Source organism: Prunus mume, linkage group LG2, assembly GCF_029339155.1.
Source record: "Prunus mume cultivar Tortuosa linkage group LG2, ASM2933915v1, whole genome shotgun sequence".
In the NCBI taxonomy this organism is placed as follows: domain Eukaryota; kingdom Viridiplantae; phylum Streptophyta; class Magnoliopsida; order Rosales; family Rosaceae; genus Prunus; species Prunus mume.
This window is the reverse complement of record NC_142699.1, coordinates 36,986,309-37,004,624: the sequence shown is the minus strand read 5'-3', so window position 1 is coordinate 37,004,624 and position 18,316 is coordinate 36,986,309. Positions and strand designations below refer to the sequence as shown.

Below are 18,316 nucleotides of genomic sequence, written 5' to 3'. Positions count from 1 at the left end.
GGCCAAAAAAATTGGAAAAACACAAGTTTAAAATGAAAAGATAAAATTAAGAATTCTTCTTCTGCCCAAATTTTATCTCTCTTTACAATACATTATACATAAAACCCACTGAACAAATTCCCAACAGAGCAGAAAAACATTCAACATTTTACCGCCCAACCTACAAATCACATCAAACTCACTAAATAACACCAAACCATCCCAATTCCCAAATATAACAAATCAAACCCCCCATCATTTCCCACCTTTTTTTCTTCTTCCATCTCCCCTTTTCCACCCCATCCTAACTTTAAATTTACCAATATACCACATAATTCTTCATTAACAACCCCACAATATTTCCCATAACAAGCTGATAAGATTAGCTACACCAACCAAGTGACAAACTTTAGATAAATTACTAATTCGCCCCCGTCTTCTTCCAGATTTCAAGATCAACCGCCGTTTAAAAAAATCACGGACAGATCCTACCTCGAAAACTGAGACGACAAAGGACAGAACCGTTTTTCGGATCCAGATCCAGTCGGGGCCTTCTTCGGGCCCTCGGATCCGGATCTTCTCTTTTCAATCCAACCGGAGCAACCGCCGCAGGTCTCGAGTCGCCGAGTCACCGTCGACGACCTTCGATACCTGCTTCTTCTTCGAAAACGACGGCAGCGGGAGCTCACTGGGCTCCGGCGACACCGCGAACGCCGATCCGGCGTACATGTCGGTCTTTCCCTCCACCGGAGACTTCAGATCCACGATCCGCACCTGCTTCGGCACCATTTCTGGGTCGGGTCCCAACCTCTCGGTCCCGGTCACGACCAATCCACCGTTATTTCCTTTCCTCTTCGAATCCAGCGACTCGCCGCGCCTCAAGATCGTGACTTTCTCCATCTTGAAGCCCCGAAGGTCTTCGGAGCTGGATCTCTTGGAGACCACCGCCGGCTGCACGTGGATCCTCCTCGGGTCGGAGCGCACCACCTGTTTTCTAGGTCTAGGGTTAGAAACGTAATTCTGGTTAGGTACGGGGTTGCCATAATAACTCTTCCGGCGCACAAACGACGCCGGAGGGACTCTGATCCGTTCGATCAGACAATCCTGAGGCCTCAATATCTCAGTCCCCATAATAACTAAAAATCAAAAAAATCAAAATCCCTAAAATTGAAAAAACGAAAGAGAAAAACGCTAGTTTTTTTTTTGTTTTTTTTTCTTTTTTGGCCTCTTCTTCTACCTCACATGGGGGGGAGAAGAAGGAGGTTGTGTTTTTTTGGTGTTTTCCGCACTGTTGGAAATTTCCCCTCTCTAAATCCGTTTCTTGTGTTTCGTGGGTGTTGTGAGAAATGGAGGGGGTGTTTATATACAAGCAAAGACGAAGATAACGAGCGAGCGAAAGGTCCTACCCACCTTCGCTACTCAACGCGTGAGGCCGCCACGTTTTCATTTTCAAAGTCATTCGGCTGAAAAGCTGACTAGGTCTTTCGGCCCACCCCGAAGTGGGACCCAATCAATGTCTGTTTTAACAGAGTCGTTAGGTTTCCTTGTCTGGTTTCCGTTATCGGTAACGGCGTCACGGTTATGGTGTGGACCGAGATTTTTTTTTTGTGGTTGCCTTGTGAGTGTCATAAAAGCGAAATGTTAATGTCTGATTTAAAAAATGTATTGTTTTGGACTCTTGGAGATGATGGCATTATTATTGTTATTATTCGTTAATTTATATATACATCTATATATATAAAGTAAAAGGTAAAGAATAATGAAATATTTAAAATACTATAAAATATTTTTAGTTAATGTAAACATTAAGAATTAAAATTATTAATTAAATGAGGATAATATGGTAAATTCACAGTTTTTCATATTAAAAAATTAAAATTAAAAAGACAAATCAGATAATAGATCCTATTTTCATGAAACACAACTACATATTATCTTTTTTAATTTTAAAACAAATTTAAAATAAAAATAAAAATAAAGCCTCTTGCATGCGCAGAAGCGCATGTGGAGAGACTAGTATATATAAAACAAAATGTAGAAAATGATGAAACATTTAAAATACCATAAAATACCCTTGGTTAATGCAAACATTAAGAATTGAAATTATTAATTAAATTAGGATAATATGGTAAATTCACACTTTTTCATATTAAAATAAAAATCAGATAATGGATCTTATTTTTATAGAACACAACTATCCATTATCTTTTTTAATTCTAAAATAAATTTAAAAATTTTATTAAAAAAAAGTCTCTCGCATGCACGGAGGCGCATGAAGAGAGGCTAGTTTTGTTTATAAAGTTGTTTAGGTCTTGTGATTGGTTACGTATTTTATTTGGGTTTGGGTTAGTTGGATGATTTTTTTATTTTTAAAGGTGTAATCATTCAAAGAGTTTGATTATCATTTCCTTCTTGTTTTACACGCAGGAGCTAGTAAGGAAGGTGTAATGAAAATTGAAGATTGAAGAGGCATGTTTGTTTTTGTTGACCAAAATTATACGGAATTTAACATAATGAAAAAGGGCATTGACTTGTAAACCAATGATTTTATATTCAAATTCTTATAGCTTTTTTGCTTCGTGTGTGTGAAGAAACCCCCCTCCATTTATAACTTTGGCAACCAGAAAAAGTTGTTGAGAGAAAATTTTGATTTTTTTAATATAATTCAAGGGTGTATTATGGAACGGAAAAGAAAAAGGAATGTGGTTTTAAAAACACCTATTGTTTTATATGAACATATAAGTTATAACATCGTTGTTGATCCCAAATTTTGGTTCAACTAAGATGACAATGACAATGACTAAGCGAAGCATCCAAGTTGAATAACCTTACCAAATAAGCAAAGATTATAGAGAAACACAGAACAATAACTCAACAAATTGATGATAAACATGAATAGGAAGAATGGTGACATAATAAAAGTAAACTATTTATAATATATATAAATAAATAAAACTATGAAAGGAAAACACATAGTTTAAATAAATAATGTTGCACTAAGGATGCCACGTGTAATATTTTTGCTCTCAACTATTAATCAAAATTGTACTATTACTAAATATTTTATTCGAGCACTTATTTTTAACTGTTATAGTTAGAGTTCAGTTATTGTTCTCTCGTCTCCTGAATGAATAAAAAATATATCAATATCACCTCATGTAGTATTACAACATTGTTAGAATATTAACTATATATGATTAAGATGTGAAATCTGACCTTTAATCTCTTGAGATTTGTTCCTTCGAATTTTGTCTTAAGCATAGAAAGCTAAACATATTTTGTTCCCTTATATAATCCCTTTCATCAACATCGTGATTTACACCTTAATTGCTTTAACCAACCTCTTAATTTCCCAACCATGCTCCTTATGTCATAAATTAACCTGTGAGAATACATTAAATGGGAATGCTAAGAATCTTATCTCACTAAACAATAAAGGTGTAAATCACGAGGTTGATTGAAAGTGTATTAAATTATCTCAATAAACCTATCAATAATGCTATTTGTACTATTTTAACTGACCACCTCTCTAATATAGGTGCACCCCACCAATATATACGGGACTCACCCATATTATAGAGATGATCAATAAATGTGGTATACTTATATAGTGCATAATCCTTGAAGAAAACAACATTGGTTTTTGCTACATTTTGTAGAGTTATTTTAGTTCCAATTGTGTCATGGAGAAATTAATTAAATTATATTTCATAAACAAACAACTCCTCACAATTTGGGTAGTTGAGAGACTGATAAAGAATCAAAATTGTCCCCCCACCCCAAATACAATAATAAATTAAGGAATTTTGCAAAGCAAATGCTCTAAACTCAGAGTTTGTACTCTGTACTGAATAATAATTAGAACGCTCCACATGGCATTGTTCATGGTATTATGATAATTATTTGTTTTTTTATTATTTATTATTTCTAGAACATTGTAAACAACAATTCCCTTTGCCACCTCCATGATTATTTTAAACCCCACTAACATGGCATTTATCTATTTTAATCAGCACCTTAAATAAAGGCATTCTTTCTTTTTTAAAGTGATAAATCATCAAAGAATCTGCATCAGATTTTGTTTTCTTTATAATAAAAATAATAAAATATATATTTTTATTTTATGATATTATTATGTATTGATTCAGTCAAGGATTCTACCACATCTCTGTCCTGCTACTCCAACTGAGACATGTAATCAGCTTGTGTTTAATTACTAAAAAACTCTGTGTTAAGATAATAAAGAATAATTAGGAAATCTTGAGGTTAGATTTGAATGATTCTTAGTTTCAGTGCCTGCCAACAAAATACACCATTATCTCTCCTCCTACCTGCAATAATATCTCAAAAACTTTACCATCCCATCAAGCTTTCATCCATGACTTTAATTACTGTTTGTTTTTTGTACCTTTTTCTTTTTCCCCTGCCAATTGCTGTGTTTGTGCAATTGATTTTTCTGGTATAATAATTATCCACTAAAAGAAAAGAAGAAGAAAAAGAAAAAGAAGGGAAGCTTTTTTAATTGTGGGGTCAAAATTTAAATATTATTTTCATAAAGAAGTGCAAGGGAGCAATCATGCTATCATGTCCAATGTCTCCAATATGTGTACTCTTTTTTTATAAAAAAAATTATATAAATTCTTTCAAATAAAATTATTATTTTAGACTGTTTGTTATTGAAATAAAACTATATTGTTTTCATTTTAGTAATTTCGCAAAATGAAAATCATACATAAACTACAATTAAAGTTTTTTGTTTTATTTCATAAAGCTAAAGGTTACCTGAAGAATCATGGAAGATTTTACACGTTCATGTGTTCATCGCTTTCATTCAGTTTAGAGATGGTTTGGTCATACCCGAGAAATGGAACTGCTTTGGATGTGTCTTGGTCATGTTGCTTCCTCCATAGGAGTGCAAATTAAAGTTTCTTTATGTAAGGGGTTTGTAACTTAATTGGTTAAGAACAATTACCTATATACACACGAGGTTCAATGTTCGAATCTCTCCCTTCTCCAATATTGTTTTATATAGACAAAACAATTTTAAATAGATTTAACGTGCCATATTCTAACCGGTTAAATTATTTGAATGGTTAATGAAATACTGATAAATGCATAGTATTTTACATTCAGGATCGATGATCACCATGGATGATATATGCTAAATCATTATTTGTAGGCTCCGTTTGGTTCACGGAACAAATTTGAGGGGAAATCACTTCCCTAGTCATTTCCCAAGGGAAGGGAAATTAAGATTCCTTTACCATGTTTAGTAATTATAGGAAAGTAATCAAGAAATACCACTTTATTTCCTTTCACATGTTTGGTTTGTGTAGGAATGTAAAACAAAATTTGTTTAATTTTCCAATTATACTTATATGGAAAAAAAAAATTGCATTTAATGCTATATTGTAATTCTAAATTGTTAATGGGGACAATATGGTCATGAAAAATGGGTATTTAATGTTGGCTCATTTTCCCAAACTTTTCCATGATGAGGAAAACAAAACCCAAGGGGGGAGGAGGGCTTCACTTCCCTCCTACTTTCCCATGTGCAAGGCAATGATTTTCCATGCCAAGATTTACCCAACAAGGGAAAGCAATTGATTTTCCATCCCCAAGTCTCCTTTTCCATAAACCAAACGGGACCTAATTGACTTCCACATGGACTAGCTATGTATAGCTTTTGTACAGTCATCATTCTGAATGTCAAGAGAAGTCTCACAAGATTTTGTTGTCAATGATAGTTTTATCTACATAGGGCACCACGAAACATGAGTTAGCAATTAATAGGAAAAATACCAAGGAACATAGAAGCCAGTAAAAATTAAAACACCTAACCCTTCAAATTAGAAAATCTGTTGCACATAATCATAGTAGGTATTAGGTGTTAAAGATTAAACAAATATTTGAACATCATGGAGAAATTATGTATGACCCCGTACACAAGATTCTTGTGTAACCAAACAAAAGAAGGGTCCCGGGCTCATTCCAAAGAAATGACATAGGAATATTTGAATATGTATAAGATAAGCAGCTATTTTTCATGATTTGTTATGAGCATAAATCTCATTTCTTTTAGCTTTAATTTGGAATGAACATGTCTGATTTACAATGATAATGAACCATAAATGAAGAAGTTTTAAGCATCTGAAAATATTTAGCACGCACTATTAATTACTTATATAAGATGTTGGAGGAAACTAAATAGATATTTACTGGAAATGAAATGGATTTTTACCAGACACTTATGTGACATTTTCTTTTCTACATATTAATAGTTGTGTAGTTTGTATTTTTTAGCCATACATAACGGGTATTTATGTTTTGGAAACATTAGAATGCATTCGAATAGGTTCTAATAAAGATGTATTATACACATACATGTTATTTAATCTGATAAAGATTTATAAATCTTGTTAAAATTACTTATGCTTTTGAATGGGGAGATTCAACATATTCCCGCTAAAGTATGAACCTGCATTGCTTTGCAAATTAGGCCGTGCTCGTTTAAAAAACTAAAGCTTGTATGGATGTTAATGGTACTTTCAGGCCAGCGAGCACATTGTACATCAAGATGGCATAACAATACATCTCACTTTTGGAGCTCGGGAAGTTTAATGATGAGTGAGTACTGTATAAATGTATTAAACAAAATTTGTGTAACAACATATTGGATTATAAATTAATTTGCGCAGCTCAAAGCAAAGCTCTCAAATAATTTTACACCGTTTGTTATACCATTTGGGAAATTGTAGTGGAAACATCTTCCCAAAATGAAAATGAAAATCAAATTCATTGCTTTTCATTCAAAGATGGTTTGGTCACACCTGAGAAATGGAACTGCTGCTTTGGAGTCTTGGTCATGTTGCTTCCTTCCACCATGGGAGTTGAACAGTTGACCTAACTTGATTGATCAGCCAATTATATATATGTCTGTCCCCTCCCTTGGGTTAACTTAATTTATTGTTTCTCTGGTCACTTTCAGTGACCTCTGACTCGCTTCATGACTTTGAATTTTATAACATTTCAACACAACCATTATTATTTTGTGGCTTCTGATAGAGTTTTGTGAAGGTCGGTAGGAAGGAACGCGTTGCAGTCAAAAGTGGCTGGCCATTGTCTGTTTTCTATCTTCCTATTCAAGCACGAACCGTTTTCTTTGTTTTTTACTTTTCTTTTGAAGGATTCACAGTCCTTTTGACCTTGTTTGACGGTTTGATACTAGACATGAAATGATCTATTATACTGAACTAACTATAATGTCTTGTGTTTAACGAATATAACAACGTTAAACTCATTAAATTGGAAAATTGTTCAATATATTAGATATAACAAACCCTTTCTTAAGGGTGGAATTGTACTCAGTCTCGATCTTACTTGGTCCTGATCACCTAAAATTTTCCTAATTGAAATGTGTGTTGTATCTATTTAGGCACTTCCATAGATATTCTTGTTACATGTATTCACGATTAACACTTTAATGATTAATGACGAGTCACTGTATTATCACCTTGCGAACAAGAGCATTTATACCCAAGTAACTCAACATATCTAACTATATATTTTAAAAATACTTCATCTTCCCCATATCACATCATTTTTAATTAGGGCATATTGTAGAATTTCACGTATAGTTTTTGGCACCGACCTCTAAATGTCACCAACCCCTTTATACAAGGCAATTGACCAAATACGAGGAAGCCGACAAAGTATGGCCAAATTTCACCATCTTCATTATCTAATTTTTATAGCACCAGACCACAAGAATAATCTGAATTTGGTTGGCCTGTAATCAATCACAATTCACATCCACCTGTTCCCTTTCCCTTCCATCACCACCACATAAAACGACGACGCTTAGCTTTGCCTCACAAAGGCCCATTACTTGTTTCAAAAATGGGTTTGTACCATTAGGCCCAAAACCACTAGGCCTTGTCCAGATTCTGCTGTTGTTTGTCTTTTTTTTTTTCTCAAAATCCTATCCAATCACAAGCCACATGTTTCCTTCCAATCAGAAAATATACCAACCAAAAAAAAAAAGAAAAAAAAAGGAAAAAAAAAAGCATTTTGGTTATATGCCGTAGAGTATAACAACCTCTGAATAAAAAACCAAAAAAGGTTGAAAAAAATTAAATACAAAAAAAGGGGGAAAAAAAAAAAGAAGGAAAACCAAGAGAGAGAAAGGCGAGAAATGCTTGCGAAGGAATCGGGTGGTTCGAACTTCGATCTCCCCGAGGAAGTGTTGCAAGTACTGCCGTCGGATCCTTTCGAGCAGCTCGATGTGGCCCGCAAAATCACTTCCGTTGCGCTCTCGACACGCGTCTCTGCCCTGGAATCAGAGTCGTACGCTCTGCGCGCCAAGCTCGCCGAGAAGGACCAGCTCATCGCCGAGCTCCAGGCGCAGGTTGAGTCCCTCCACGCCTCGCTCTCCGAGACCGCCGATAAACTCGCCCTCGCCGGCCAGGAGAAGGTCCGACCCGGCCCATGAATCTCAACCCGGTTCAATTTTAATCAATTCGTATTGACTTGGTTCTGGAATTGCAGGAGGGCTTGGTGAAAGAGAAGGCCTTGCTCGCCAACACTGTGAGGAAGCTGAACAGAGATGTCTCAAAGGTAACTCAATTTTGAAATTCACGTTGGGGAAGCTAAAACGGTGTCGTTTTGGCTAAGCTTAGTGTGGTTGCTAATGTGCGCAGTTGGAGGTGTTCAGAAAGACGCTTATGCGATCACTTGAAGAGGAGGACGAAAATTCTGTGAGTAATTTTGTTTTGCGAGGCTGATTCTCTGAGACTTGGATTACACTTTTGTTGTTAATTAATTTGATAACTTGGATTGAATTTGTGGCACACATTGGAACAGACCGGAGCTGCGGAGGCTGTTGCTAAGCCTAAGATACAAACCCAAGAGAACTTATCTTCTAAACCACAAGCTGAAGTTGGAGGTTTGCTAAGCTAATTTTATTTTATAATTTTCAATTTTCATAAGTAGATTAATTAATTTTTGTACCACGGCATGACATGTTATATTGTTAGACTATAAATCAAGATGGCTAATAGGCCGAACATTTCTCATTATAAGTAATGTGCGCAGTAGAACTTTGTTGTTCGTTACTTGTTGAATGTGACCTCATCTTACTATCTTAGCCTTTAGCATATGGTTTTGATTTTTCTTTTCGGCCAACTGCTTATGCTCTATGTTTTGGTTTCTCACTTAAATGCCAATGCAAAATAAAATCATAATGTGATAGTAGTTTCAGAAGGTGATGCCACATTTGCCACATTGCCACCTTCGAGGGCATCTTCAATCCGTAGCCAGTACTCTGAAACAGGAAGCATATTTTCGGAGAATCGTGACACAGAAGGTATGATTCGAATACAAATCTTAGTCATAGAAAATGCTTCCATGTATGCCATATAGTGAGGAAGCTTCTTTAGCCATAAGTGTGAATTGTTAAGCTAGAGAACGCATTATTAAACCTTCAACTTGGCATGCCAATTTTTAACATTGTTGTATTTGTTGCTTCTTATCATTGCAATGGCAGCTGAAAGACCTCGCATATCACCGGGCCTCCTGTTAGCATCCCAAACTAGCACACCTCGGCTCACTCCTCCTGGTTCTCCTCCAGTCTATTCTGCATCCACATCCCCAACAAGAACATCGAAACCTGTGTCCCCTAAGCGGCACTCCATGTCATTCGCCACCTCAAGAGGCATGTTTGATGACAGATCTTCTATGCCTTCAAGCCATCACAGCTCTGAATATGGTTAGCTCGAGAGACCCTTTGTAGAAAATGTTTAGTCACATTTCACTTAGAAAGCAGAAACTGCCGTTATTGAGAACTGCTCCTGTTATTCGATGTGTGTTCTTCTAATGTTCTTAATTCTCTCTTGAATTGTTTTAGGAAGAACTCGGGTGGACGGGAAAGAATTTTTCCGCCAAGTCAGGTAAAGACACTTATTGAGTTTGGAATCTGGGTCTGATGGAAAGAACCATATATAGAAAATCCGATTATTGCCTGCATCCAAGTTAAAAATTAATTTCCCGGCTAGTTGAATAAGAAATTTTGTTGTCTGGTTATTTTGTTTTCCCTCTTATTGGCATCAGAAATCATTTGTCTTATGAGAAATTTGGTGAGTTCTAGCAAATCTTAAGGACTAAAATTCCCACTGTCCGATTTTTTTTTTTCTCTTTGTTGCCCTCAGGAGTCGTTTGTCTTACGAGCAGTTTGGTGCATTTCTGGCTAATGTTAAGGAGCTAAATGGCCACAAGCAAACAAAGGAGGTTTGTGTTCCCTTCCCTCCTCCCTCCCTCTCTCCCTCGGTGTCGATGATTTGGTTTGCTATTTACATGTTATCTGTAAACTTGCAAAATTTCAGGAGACTCTGCAGAAGGCTGATGAGATATTTGGCCCAGATAACAAGGATTTATATGCTATATTCGAAGGCTTAATCAATCGCAATGTACACTAAACTCCCTGACAATTTAAGCTTTGCACACGTCAGTTTCACCACTTCCATCTGTTTTTGCTGTAAATTAAATGTGAATTAAATCTGTACTAAAACCATTCCTGGTACTGTATGAGTAATAACTTTGCGAGAGCTGGAAAATGACTTTTTTCATCAGTCCTTGAACATAAAAACAAAACCAAAAAAAAAAAGATTTTATAGCTAAAGATGACTTACATTCTTCAGCATCAAACTCCTTATTTATTTATTTATGGGATAGAGGAGATTCAAACTTGGTACCTCTTTTAGCGTTTCGGGACCAAACTTATTTAAAATGTTGAAACGTGAACGTTACACTTTCATAATACTTGCTTCAGTGTCCGTCTCCCTAATATAACTGCTGTTTCCCTGAAGATTAGCTTTTCACAAGCTCACAACGTCAAGGAAGGCTTTTGGCATTGTACTTTAGCTAATTAACGTAGTGTATCTGTTGGAGTCCAGTCTACAATCGTTTATTAATATACAATTAACAAACGTGATGAATTCATATAAATATAAAGATTCTAGTTTCTATTTGATTTTTTTATTTATCACAAAGTTTTATTATCATGGACAATCAAACAAGATTGTACCTAAGTAGCAAGATTGTATCATCAGTCACAAAGTTTTGTTCTGATTTTCCTCCAACTATCATAGGCGATTGCGTCTCAGCGTTGGATCTCTACCTGCGTTTTGACGTTGGATCTCTACCACCATCTTTTTTGCGGTTTCTTTATGTTCGGAATAAGTCACAGAGACTCTGTAGGTTCTCTGTGAGTTTTCATCTCTCCTTTTGTGAGAGCTTTTCACCTCTCTTTTGTGAGAGCTTTTTATCTCTCATTTGTGAGAGTTTTATTTGTATTGTTATGGCTTGGTTTTTTCAAGCTTTGTCTATTTTTGATTATTCTGAGTTTGCAATCTTAGTTGGGATGCCTATGCTACAGATTTATTCGATCCTGCATGATCGTTAGTGGAGGCGCACCAGATTGTCTTAATTTTGTTGTTCGACCGCTCTGTTATTGTAATTGCCCTTTGTGGCTAGTTTGTTTTGGCCCCTTGTGGCTAATGGCTTTTTTGGCTGAATTATGAATGCAATCCTAGAATTTCTAAAAAAAAAAGTAGCAGTATAATAAAGACCATTGTTTAATTGATGAGTGAGTACTGTATAAATATATTAAACAAAAATTGTGTATCAATATATTTGATTATAAATTAAGTGGGCCCGGCATCGATAAGATGTCGGAAATATGACGGATTCGTCCGGATTCCGAGAGAATTCATGGTCCTATCACTTGGTATCGAGGTTCTATTGTTTCCTTCGTATAGAATCATGCCTCCTCAACGTGTTAGGATGAGAGGTCGCGTTTCGAGATGGGGGGCAAATCCACCACCTCCATCTCCACCACCATCTCCAACCCTATCACCACCTCCACCTTTACCATCTCCACCTGTCGGAGAGCAAGCTGGAGAGAATGAGCTCGATTTATGAAATATACTCGCTTAGTTCACCCGAACTGTGTCTACAACCCTACAAGGGAAATGTAATACTGAGGGCTCTGCCATAAAATTTTTTGTTTTGTTTTTAATACTTAGGGTGTTTTTAGTTGTTCTTGAGTTTGAGTTTTTAAAAATAGGACTACCAAACAGGTTTTCTTTGTTTTGGACTCAAATTCTGTTTTTGAGTTTAAAAAGTTGGATTCAAGTTGAATACCAAACAGGCCCTAAAGAATTCCCACGGAGCAATGAGGACCTGTTAATGCCATATATCAATATCTTTGGACTTGTGGCCATCATATTTATAAGAAATATATTGAATTTAATGTTTTGACTTATATTATACGAAGATATTTTGTTTGCAAAATTGAATGAGAAGCCATGGAATTACAGTTGGTCTAATTTTTTTGATTGAAAAAAACAGTTCCTCTGGAATTTGATCGTGGTTCATTTGTATTTCTGAATGTTTTTTGTTCTTCTTTTTCAAGTTTTACTGAGGTTCTTGGTTGGTTGATTACTTGTTTTTGTTATGAAATTGTTATCTGGTTCAAAGCCAGGTATTGACTTCAAACTTTGTTTTACTATACAACTCTCCGTGGTATGGAAAAGTGTCCCAAGATGAGCTGCCCCTTGGAAGAAAATGTATGGACTAGTATGAATTTTCAATCAAATGTATGTCAGGTTTACTTGTTACTCTAACTTTTTAGTATGTAATGTTGTGAGAAGGAGTATAAAATGTTATGAGGAGTATAAGTTATAACCTTAACCATAAAGAATACTTCAAACTCTGTGTCTGTATGAGCCAATTGGCACCAAGTCATATTCCAGAAACAAACTTCAACATTGCTACTTTCTTCTTGTTTTGCAACTTCCATCAATGAAGCCCACTTCATAAAGCGGAAACCAAAACCACGTAACCATTGTCCACGAAAAACTCTACTTGTACATAAAAATAAGAAAAAATGAATCGTTTTCCCACTTGGGTACTGGCCATTTTGATATTTCTCATCTTTCCAATGGCTAATTCAGAAGATCAAGACTTAAAGCAACTCAAGCAAGTGTTGGTGCAATTCATGGACAAACTTTCACCAGGAAATTCAGTGAGAGATGTCAAATGGGGTTGGAACATGAGTTCAGACCCTTGCAGAGACCAATGGGTGGATGTGACATGTGATAAACATAATTATGTGAAGAAAATAGTTCTTAAAATGTCCAATTTAACTGAAGTCAAAAAAAGGGAACGCAAGATAAGTAGGAACAAAAGACCAAAAGGGCGGCTGGATTTGCAGCGCGCCTTCCCAAACGAAAATCGACGGCCCCCCACGCATGCAGAATAGTGAGCTTTGATCTTCCATAGCTGCATGTATAGATGCTAAAACACAAAACCATTTAGTGAATGCAAGCCAAGATGATTTTGATATTTACTGGCTATGACAAGTATGTACTTGTAAAACATTTTTATTAACTTCTCAACCAATAACTTCTTAATATTTTATGCTGAGATGAAGTATAGATTAAGCAGTTTACCTCTTTGCATGAGTTAGTAATTGCACAAATATTTTGGAATTATAAGCACAATACCATATAGTCGTGCATCATACAAGATATCAAAATGATGAAGATGTTTAGTATATGTCATAACCAAGCACTATAAACTAGCCTAAGACAGCTCCTCACGTAATATAACTGCACAAACAAAAAACTAACCAGAAGAGAAATGGGTCTTCTGAAAAATAAACATAAGGAATTGTTTTGAAAAATAAATCACCTAACACTGTATGATTCTTCTAAATTTGAGTGTACAATCAACTCAGGACTGTTTTGACCCCAAAAAAAAAAAAAAAAAACAACAACTCAGGACTGTAGCTTTTTATGACTGAAAAGCTGCATCTTTTGTACAAAAAACATGGCAGGGGGGAGAATATATTATGCAGTGCAAAAAATATCTTTTGTAAATTGTAAGACAAGACGACCAATTCAAGTGAAACTATGCGCCAACACAAAACTGGTACAGAATTACAGTAGGTCTAATTTTAAATTTTTATTGAAAAAAACAGTGCCTCTGTTGCCAGATAACCATTTTGTTAAACAGAATCCAAATCTAGTAGCTAAGCATAGGCTAGGGTAAGACAGACAGGCATAAAGCAAATAACATTAAAAGATTACTAAAACTATCACATCACCAAGTCCTATTCCTCCAAAATGGATGTGATCTTGATCTTGATCTCAATCAATCTCAGTTTACGTTCAGTCGATCACAGAGAGAGTTTGATACTCTTTGTTGGCAATGGCTGCTTCCAGGATCTGATGCCGGCCAATTTCCCCACCGTTATCCAAGAAGGACTTGATCAATGTCTTCGAGTTTCCTCTCAAGAGGGTCACTCCTGGATGAGGTTCTTCTACACGATGCATAAACCCCGCTATGTCCCAAATATTCCAAAACAAAATGTGTGGCATCGCATCATCCCCGTAACCTTGCTCCTTAAACTTGCTGCGTTTTGCCTCATACAGAGTCTTCCAGGATGTGCTGCAGCCACCAAATCTTACGGAGTCGGTGAACACAAACACCTTCTTGATCATCTGCTCCGCCTTCAAGTTATTATTCACAGCCACTTCCAGAATCAAATCACACACCTGATCAAAATCAACACCCTGGCTCTCGCTGTTGCTGCATGTCCTGACCACAAAGTCGTACCTGGACTTGAGATCATTGCCTTGTATCCAATGCAGCAGCGGCAGCTTATCAGGCAATGGACCCAGAGTGATCACCTTTCCTTTCCATGCCGGCTCTTCACTCAATTCAGACACCAAAATTCCCAAACTTGCCGCCAATTCTGTGGTTGGTGCTGCGCTCATGGCGTAGGTGATGTTACAAACTGCCAAGCAGTTCTTAAATTTGTTCTCCTCCCCCTGGTATATGTTCTCCATCATTGCCTTCCATTGAATCTCAGCTGCTTCCCCAACATCCTTATCTTTTACATAACTTACGATATCATTTGGAAGCAATGCATCCGACTTTATGATGCTGCCGCCTGCTTTCACCTCCTCCAAGTACTTCTTGATCACACAGGGCATATCATTGATATAAAGATGCATGCGTTGACGACTATACTCCGTCAAGGGCTCCAAAAACTCCTTCCTAAGCCGTTCCCATTCTTCTGATTGATCTGATTCTGGCGGGAAAAGCCTCCTCCCAAGGCTTTCAAACAACAAAACGGTGCGGGTAGCCCGGACTTGTTCAGGGCTGCTGGGAGTGCAACATTCTGCAGCCTGGCTAACGAGAAGCAGAGCAGTACCATCTTCTTTATCATTATCTTCAGATTCCAATTCCATCCCCAGCCTGTGCTGCTTCAATTTGTCAATATCAGACTTCAACTCCTCCGCCAAGACCTCCATAACCCGGTCGTGCAACAACTTATAGTGCGCGTCACGGTGGAGCCTCTGCGCCGCAGAGTCTTCTTCTCCTTGTTCTAGAAGAAGGCCGTAGAGAATCTCGACAAGGTCCCACAAACGAGCTATCGAGAGGTAGAAGGAGCCGGAGCCGGCAAAGGAGGGGATGTTGCATAATAGCGTCTTGGGGTGGTTGTGGTGGAGCCAGATTGTGGCCGCGTAGAAGGCTGCCGGAAAATATTTTTCGCCAGGACTCTTGAGAGAGTTGAGATTGAAGATGAGCTTGAGGGTGGTTAGGGAATTGTGGGACCAGGCCACCGGCAGCAGTTGCTTCAGATAGTTTATGGTGGCCTTGTTCTGCTGCTCCCGCTCTTCATCACTGGGATCTGGTGGTAGGAGACACAGTCGTACGACGTTGTCTGGTGATTTCACGTGGAAGAACAGATCATGGCAGGGATCACCGTAGGAAATAGGGGAGATGGAGGAGATGTTCTTGGCCATGTCATTGTCACCCTTGGAGTTGGAAGCCATGAATCTTCTTGCGAGCAGTGGAAGCGGAGGAGGAGTAGGAGGAGACAAGACTTTCAGAACCCTGATGAAAGTGAAACATACTTGCACTGACATTGATTTCTTCATCGCTAATATTCCTCTAATTCAAATTCAACACTTTCTCTTGATCTTTAGTGAGGAATAGAAGGGTGGTTATATATTCACCAGCTGCTTGGTCACAAAGGATTTTCTGTTTACATTAGATAAATATTAGATATTCACCCGAAGAAATAGGAGATAAGTATAACATAAATATATCTCTATTTTTTTTCAGTTTTTGAGTTCCAAAAAAATACTTTCAACTAAACATAATCAAATGCAAATATTGTCCTTCCAACACCAGAAAAGAAACCTCCTGTCATTTGAATTATGCACCCATACCGACCACATGACATAACTAATGCCGTTGAAAATGTTGTAACAAACTCTTAACGTTAGGTAGGGGTGGGCAACCGAAACACTAATGCATCTGAATTGCTTTTCAATAATGATTCTGAATTCCTCCTGCCATGGCAGTGGGACTGACGTGTACGAAAGAAAATCCAAGGAGGAAAAGTGAAAATATCCGAGAAAAGTCCATATGACACAAGATTATAGTATTGAAGTTCCGATAAATATTAGGCTTAAGTGCTACAGTGCCCCCCTTGAAACATTGGTCAATTCTCACTTTATCCTCTGAAAGTTAAAATGACCCACTTTGCCCCCTTGACCAAGGTTGGATGTTCCACATTGCCCCTACCGTTAACTCCATTCAAAAGTCTGTTAAGTTTGATGACGTGGCAGGGGTATTTTAGCCCGTTTGTTTGAAAAAGTAAGTTAGTTGGGTCTATTTTTCCGTGGAACGGGCAACTTTACTCAACGAACGCAGTCTCTGCATTTGCATGAACAAATAGCTCGCTTGTTTGAAAAAGTAAGTTAGTTGGGCCCATTTTTCCGAAGAACAGGAAATTTTACTCAACGAACGCAACTCTTGCATTCGCGTGAACAAATTGCCCGTTTGTTTGAAAAAGTAAGTTAGTTGGGACCATTTTTTCGAGGAACGGGCAACTTTACTCAACGAACATAACCTCTGCGTTGACGTGAATAAATAGTCCGTTTGTTTGAAAAAGTAAGTTAGTTGGGCCTTTTTTTCCAGAGAACGGGCAACTTTACTCAACAACACAACTCATGCGTTTGCATGAACAAATAGCCCGTTTGTTTGAAAAAGTAAGTTAGTTGGGCCCATTTTTCCGGGGAATAAGCAACTTTACTCAACAAACGAAGCCCATTGCGTTCACGTGAACAAATAGCCCGCTTGTTTGAAAAAGTAAGTTAATTGAGCCCATTTTTTCGGGAAACGAGCAACTTTACTCAACGAACGCAACCCCTGCATTCGCGTGAACAAATAGCCCGTTTGTTTGATAAAGTAAGTTAGTTTGGTCTATTTTTTCAGGGAACGAGCAACTTTACTCAACGAACACAATCTTTGCGTTTGCGTGAAGATATATCCCGTTTGTTTGAAAAAGTAAGTTAGTGGGGCCCATTTTTCCGAAGAACGGGCAACTTTAGTCAACAAACACAAGAACAAATAGCCCGTTTGTTTAAAAAGTAAGTTAGTTAGACTCATTTTTCTGGAGAACGGTCAACTTTACTCAATGAACGCAACCCTTGCGTTCGCGTGAACAAATAGCCCATTTGTTTGAAAAAGTAAGTTAGTTGGGTCCAATTTCATGAGAAATGGCCAATTTTATTCAACGAACGCACTCCTTACTTCCTCAAAGTAAAATACCATGTTTGTTGAGTAAATCATGGAGTTCGTTGGGTAATGTGGTCAATGGGCAACATCATTTACCCAACGAACGAGTTGCTTAGCTTTCTTTAGGTAGGTTTGTTGGCATAAATTACTCAATATAACTTTCGTGATTTACTACTAATTTAACCCAATGAACTATTGGGAATAAAATTGAACTTTGTTGATTGTCTCCAATTATTACTATATTGTTAATTGAAAAAAAATCAATAATATCAAACATATGATTGTTGATACAAATATAAATTTAAAAACTTTCAACAAAAATTATTACTTAATGGTCGATTGATTAAGCCACATTGAATTGACGAAAAAGAAAATTGGACTTTTTCGATTATGATCAATGCCCAATTGATAATATATGATCATGAATGTTTATGACATGAAGTGGAAGTATGAGAAGTCTTCTTATATCGAGTCTCATTGCATAGCCCTGATACGAACCATATTCCAATGATTGTTGTGCTATTATGATTTTAGACTAAATATCATAGTTGAAAACAACGATTTTACCCATAAATGATGGTGAAATATCCAGAAAAGAAAGCACCATCACATGTTTGGCTTTAGGGCATATATTTAACATCCTTTCATATTATTTTATTTTACATAATTCAATTATGTTTAA

General features: G+C 36.9%; 3 protein-coding genes across 5 annotated transcripts; 1 reads left to right on the top strand and 2 right to left on the bottom strand.

The window, feature by feature from the left end:
• Positions 1 to 26: 26 nt before the first annotated feature.
• On the bottom strand, positions 27 to 1,328 carry LOC103322891 (uncharacterized). The gene has a single exon (XM_008224842.3). It carries the CDS (start codon positions 1,108 to 1,110, stop codon positions 565 to 567), a length of 546 nt encoding a protein of 181 aa, XP_008223064.2. The 5' UTR covers positions 1,111 to 1,328; the 3' UTR covers positions 27 to 564.
• A 6,759-nt stretch (positions 1,329 to 8,087) lies between these two features.
• Positions 8,088 to 10,589, top strand: LOC103322892 (PH-response transcription factor). Of its 3 annotated transcripts, none has more exons than XM_008224845.3 (9): positions 8,088 to 8,452; positions 8,527 to 8,595; positions 8,679 to 8,735; positions 8,842 to 8,923; positions 9,239 to 9,343; positions 9,524 to 9,745; positions 9,884 to 9,926; positions 10,185 to 10,263; positions 10,359 to 10,589. In XM_008224845.3, exons 1-9 carry the CDS (start codon positions 8,174 to 8,176, stop codon positions 10,449 to 10,451), a joined length of 1,029 nt encoding a protein of 342 aa, XP_008223067.2. In that variant the 5' UTR covers positions 8,088 to 8,173; the 3' UTR covers positions 10,452 to 10,589. The 3 variants fall into 3 exon arrangements, with proteins under 3 accessions (XP_008223067.2, XP_008223066.2, XP_008223065.2); XM_008224844.3 differs by having other exon boundaries at positions 9,233 to 9,343; XM_008224843.3 differs by having other exon boundaries at positions 9,230 to 9,343.
• Positions 10,590 to 13,976: 3,387 nt separating this feature from the next.
• Positions 13,977 to 16,209, bottom strand: LOC148920218 (uncharacterized). The gene has a single exon (XM_089046950.1). It carries the CDS (start codon positions 15,984 to 15,986, stop codon positions 14,208 to 14,210), a length of 1,779 nt encoding a protein of 592 aa, XP_088903076.1. The 5' UTR covers positions 15,987 to 16,209; the 3' UTR covers positions 13,977 to 14,207.
• Between the last annotated feature and the right edge of the window lie 2,107 nt (positions 16,210 to 18,316).

What these genes read in the sequence shown, in the direction of transcription:
- LOC103322891 (XM_008224842.3), bottom strand. Translation starts at nt 1,110, where the DNA reads ATGGGGACTGAGATATTGAGGCCTCAGGATTGTCTGATCGAACGGATC.
- LOC148920218 (XM_089046950.1), bottom strand. Translation starts at nt 15,986, where the DNA reads ATGAAGAAATCAATGTCAGTGCAAGTATGTTTCACTTTCATCAGGGTT.
- LOC103322892 (XM_008224843.3), top strand. Translation starts at nt 8,174, where the DNA reads ATGCTTGCGAAGGAATCGGGTGGTTCGAACTTCGATCTCCCCGAGGAA. An exon ending in AAGAGGAGGACGAAAATTCT is followed by an intron (nt 8,736 to 8,841) that starts GTGAGTAATTTT and finishes ACATTGGAACAG; the next exon opens with ACCGGAGCTGCGGAGGCTGT. An exon ending in ACCACAAGCTGAAGTTGGAG is followed by an intron (nt 8,924 to 9,229) that starts GTTTGCTAAGCT and finishes ATAATGTGATAG; the next exon opens with TAGTTTCAGAAGGTGATGCC.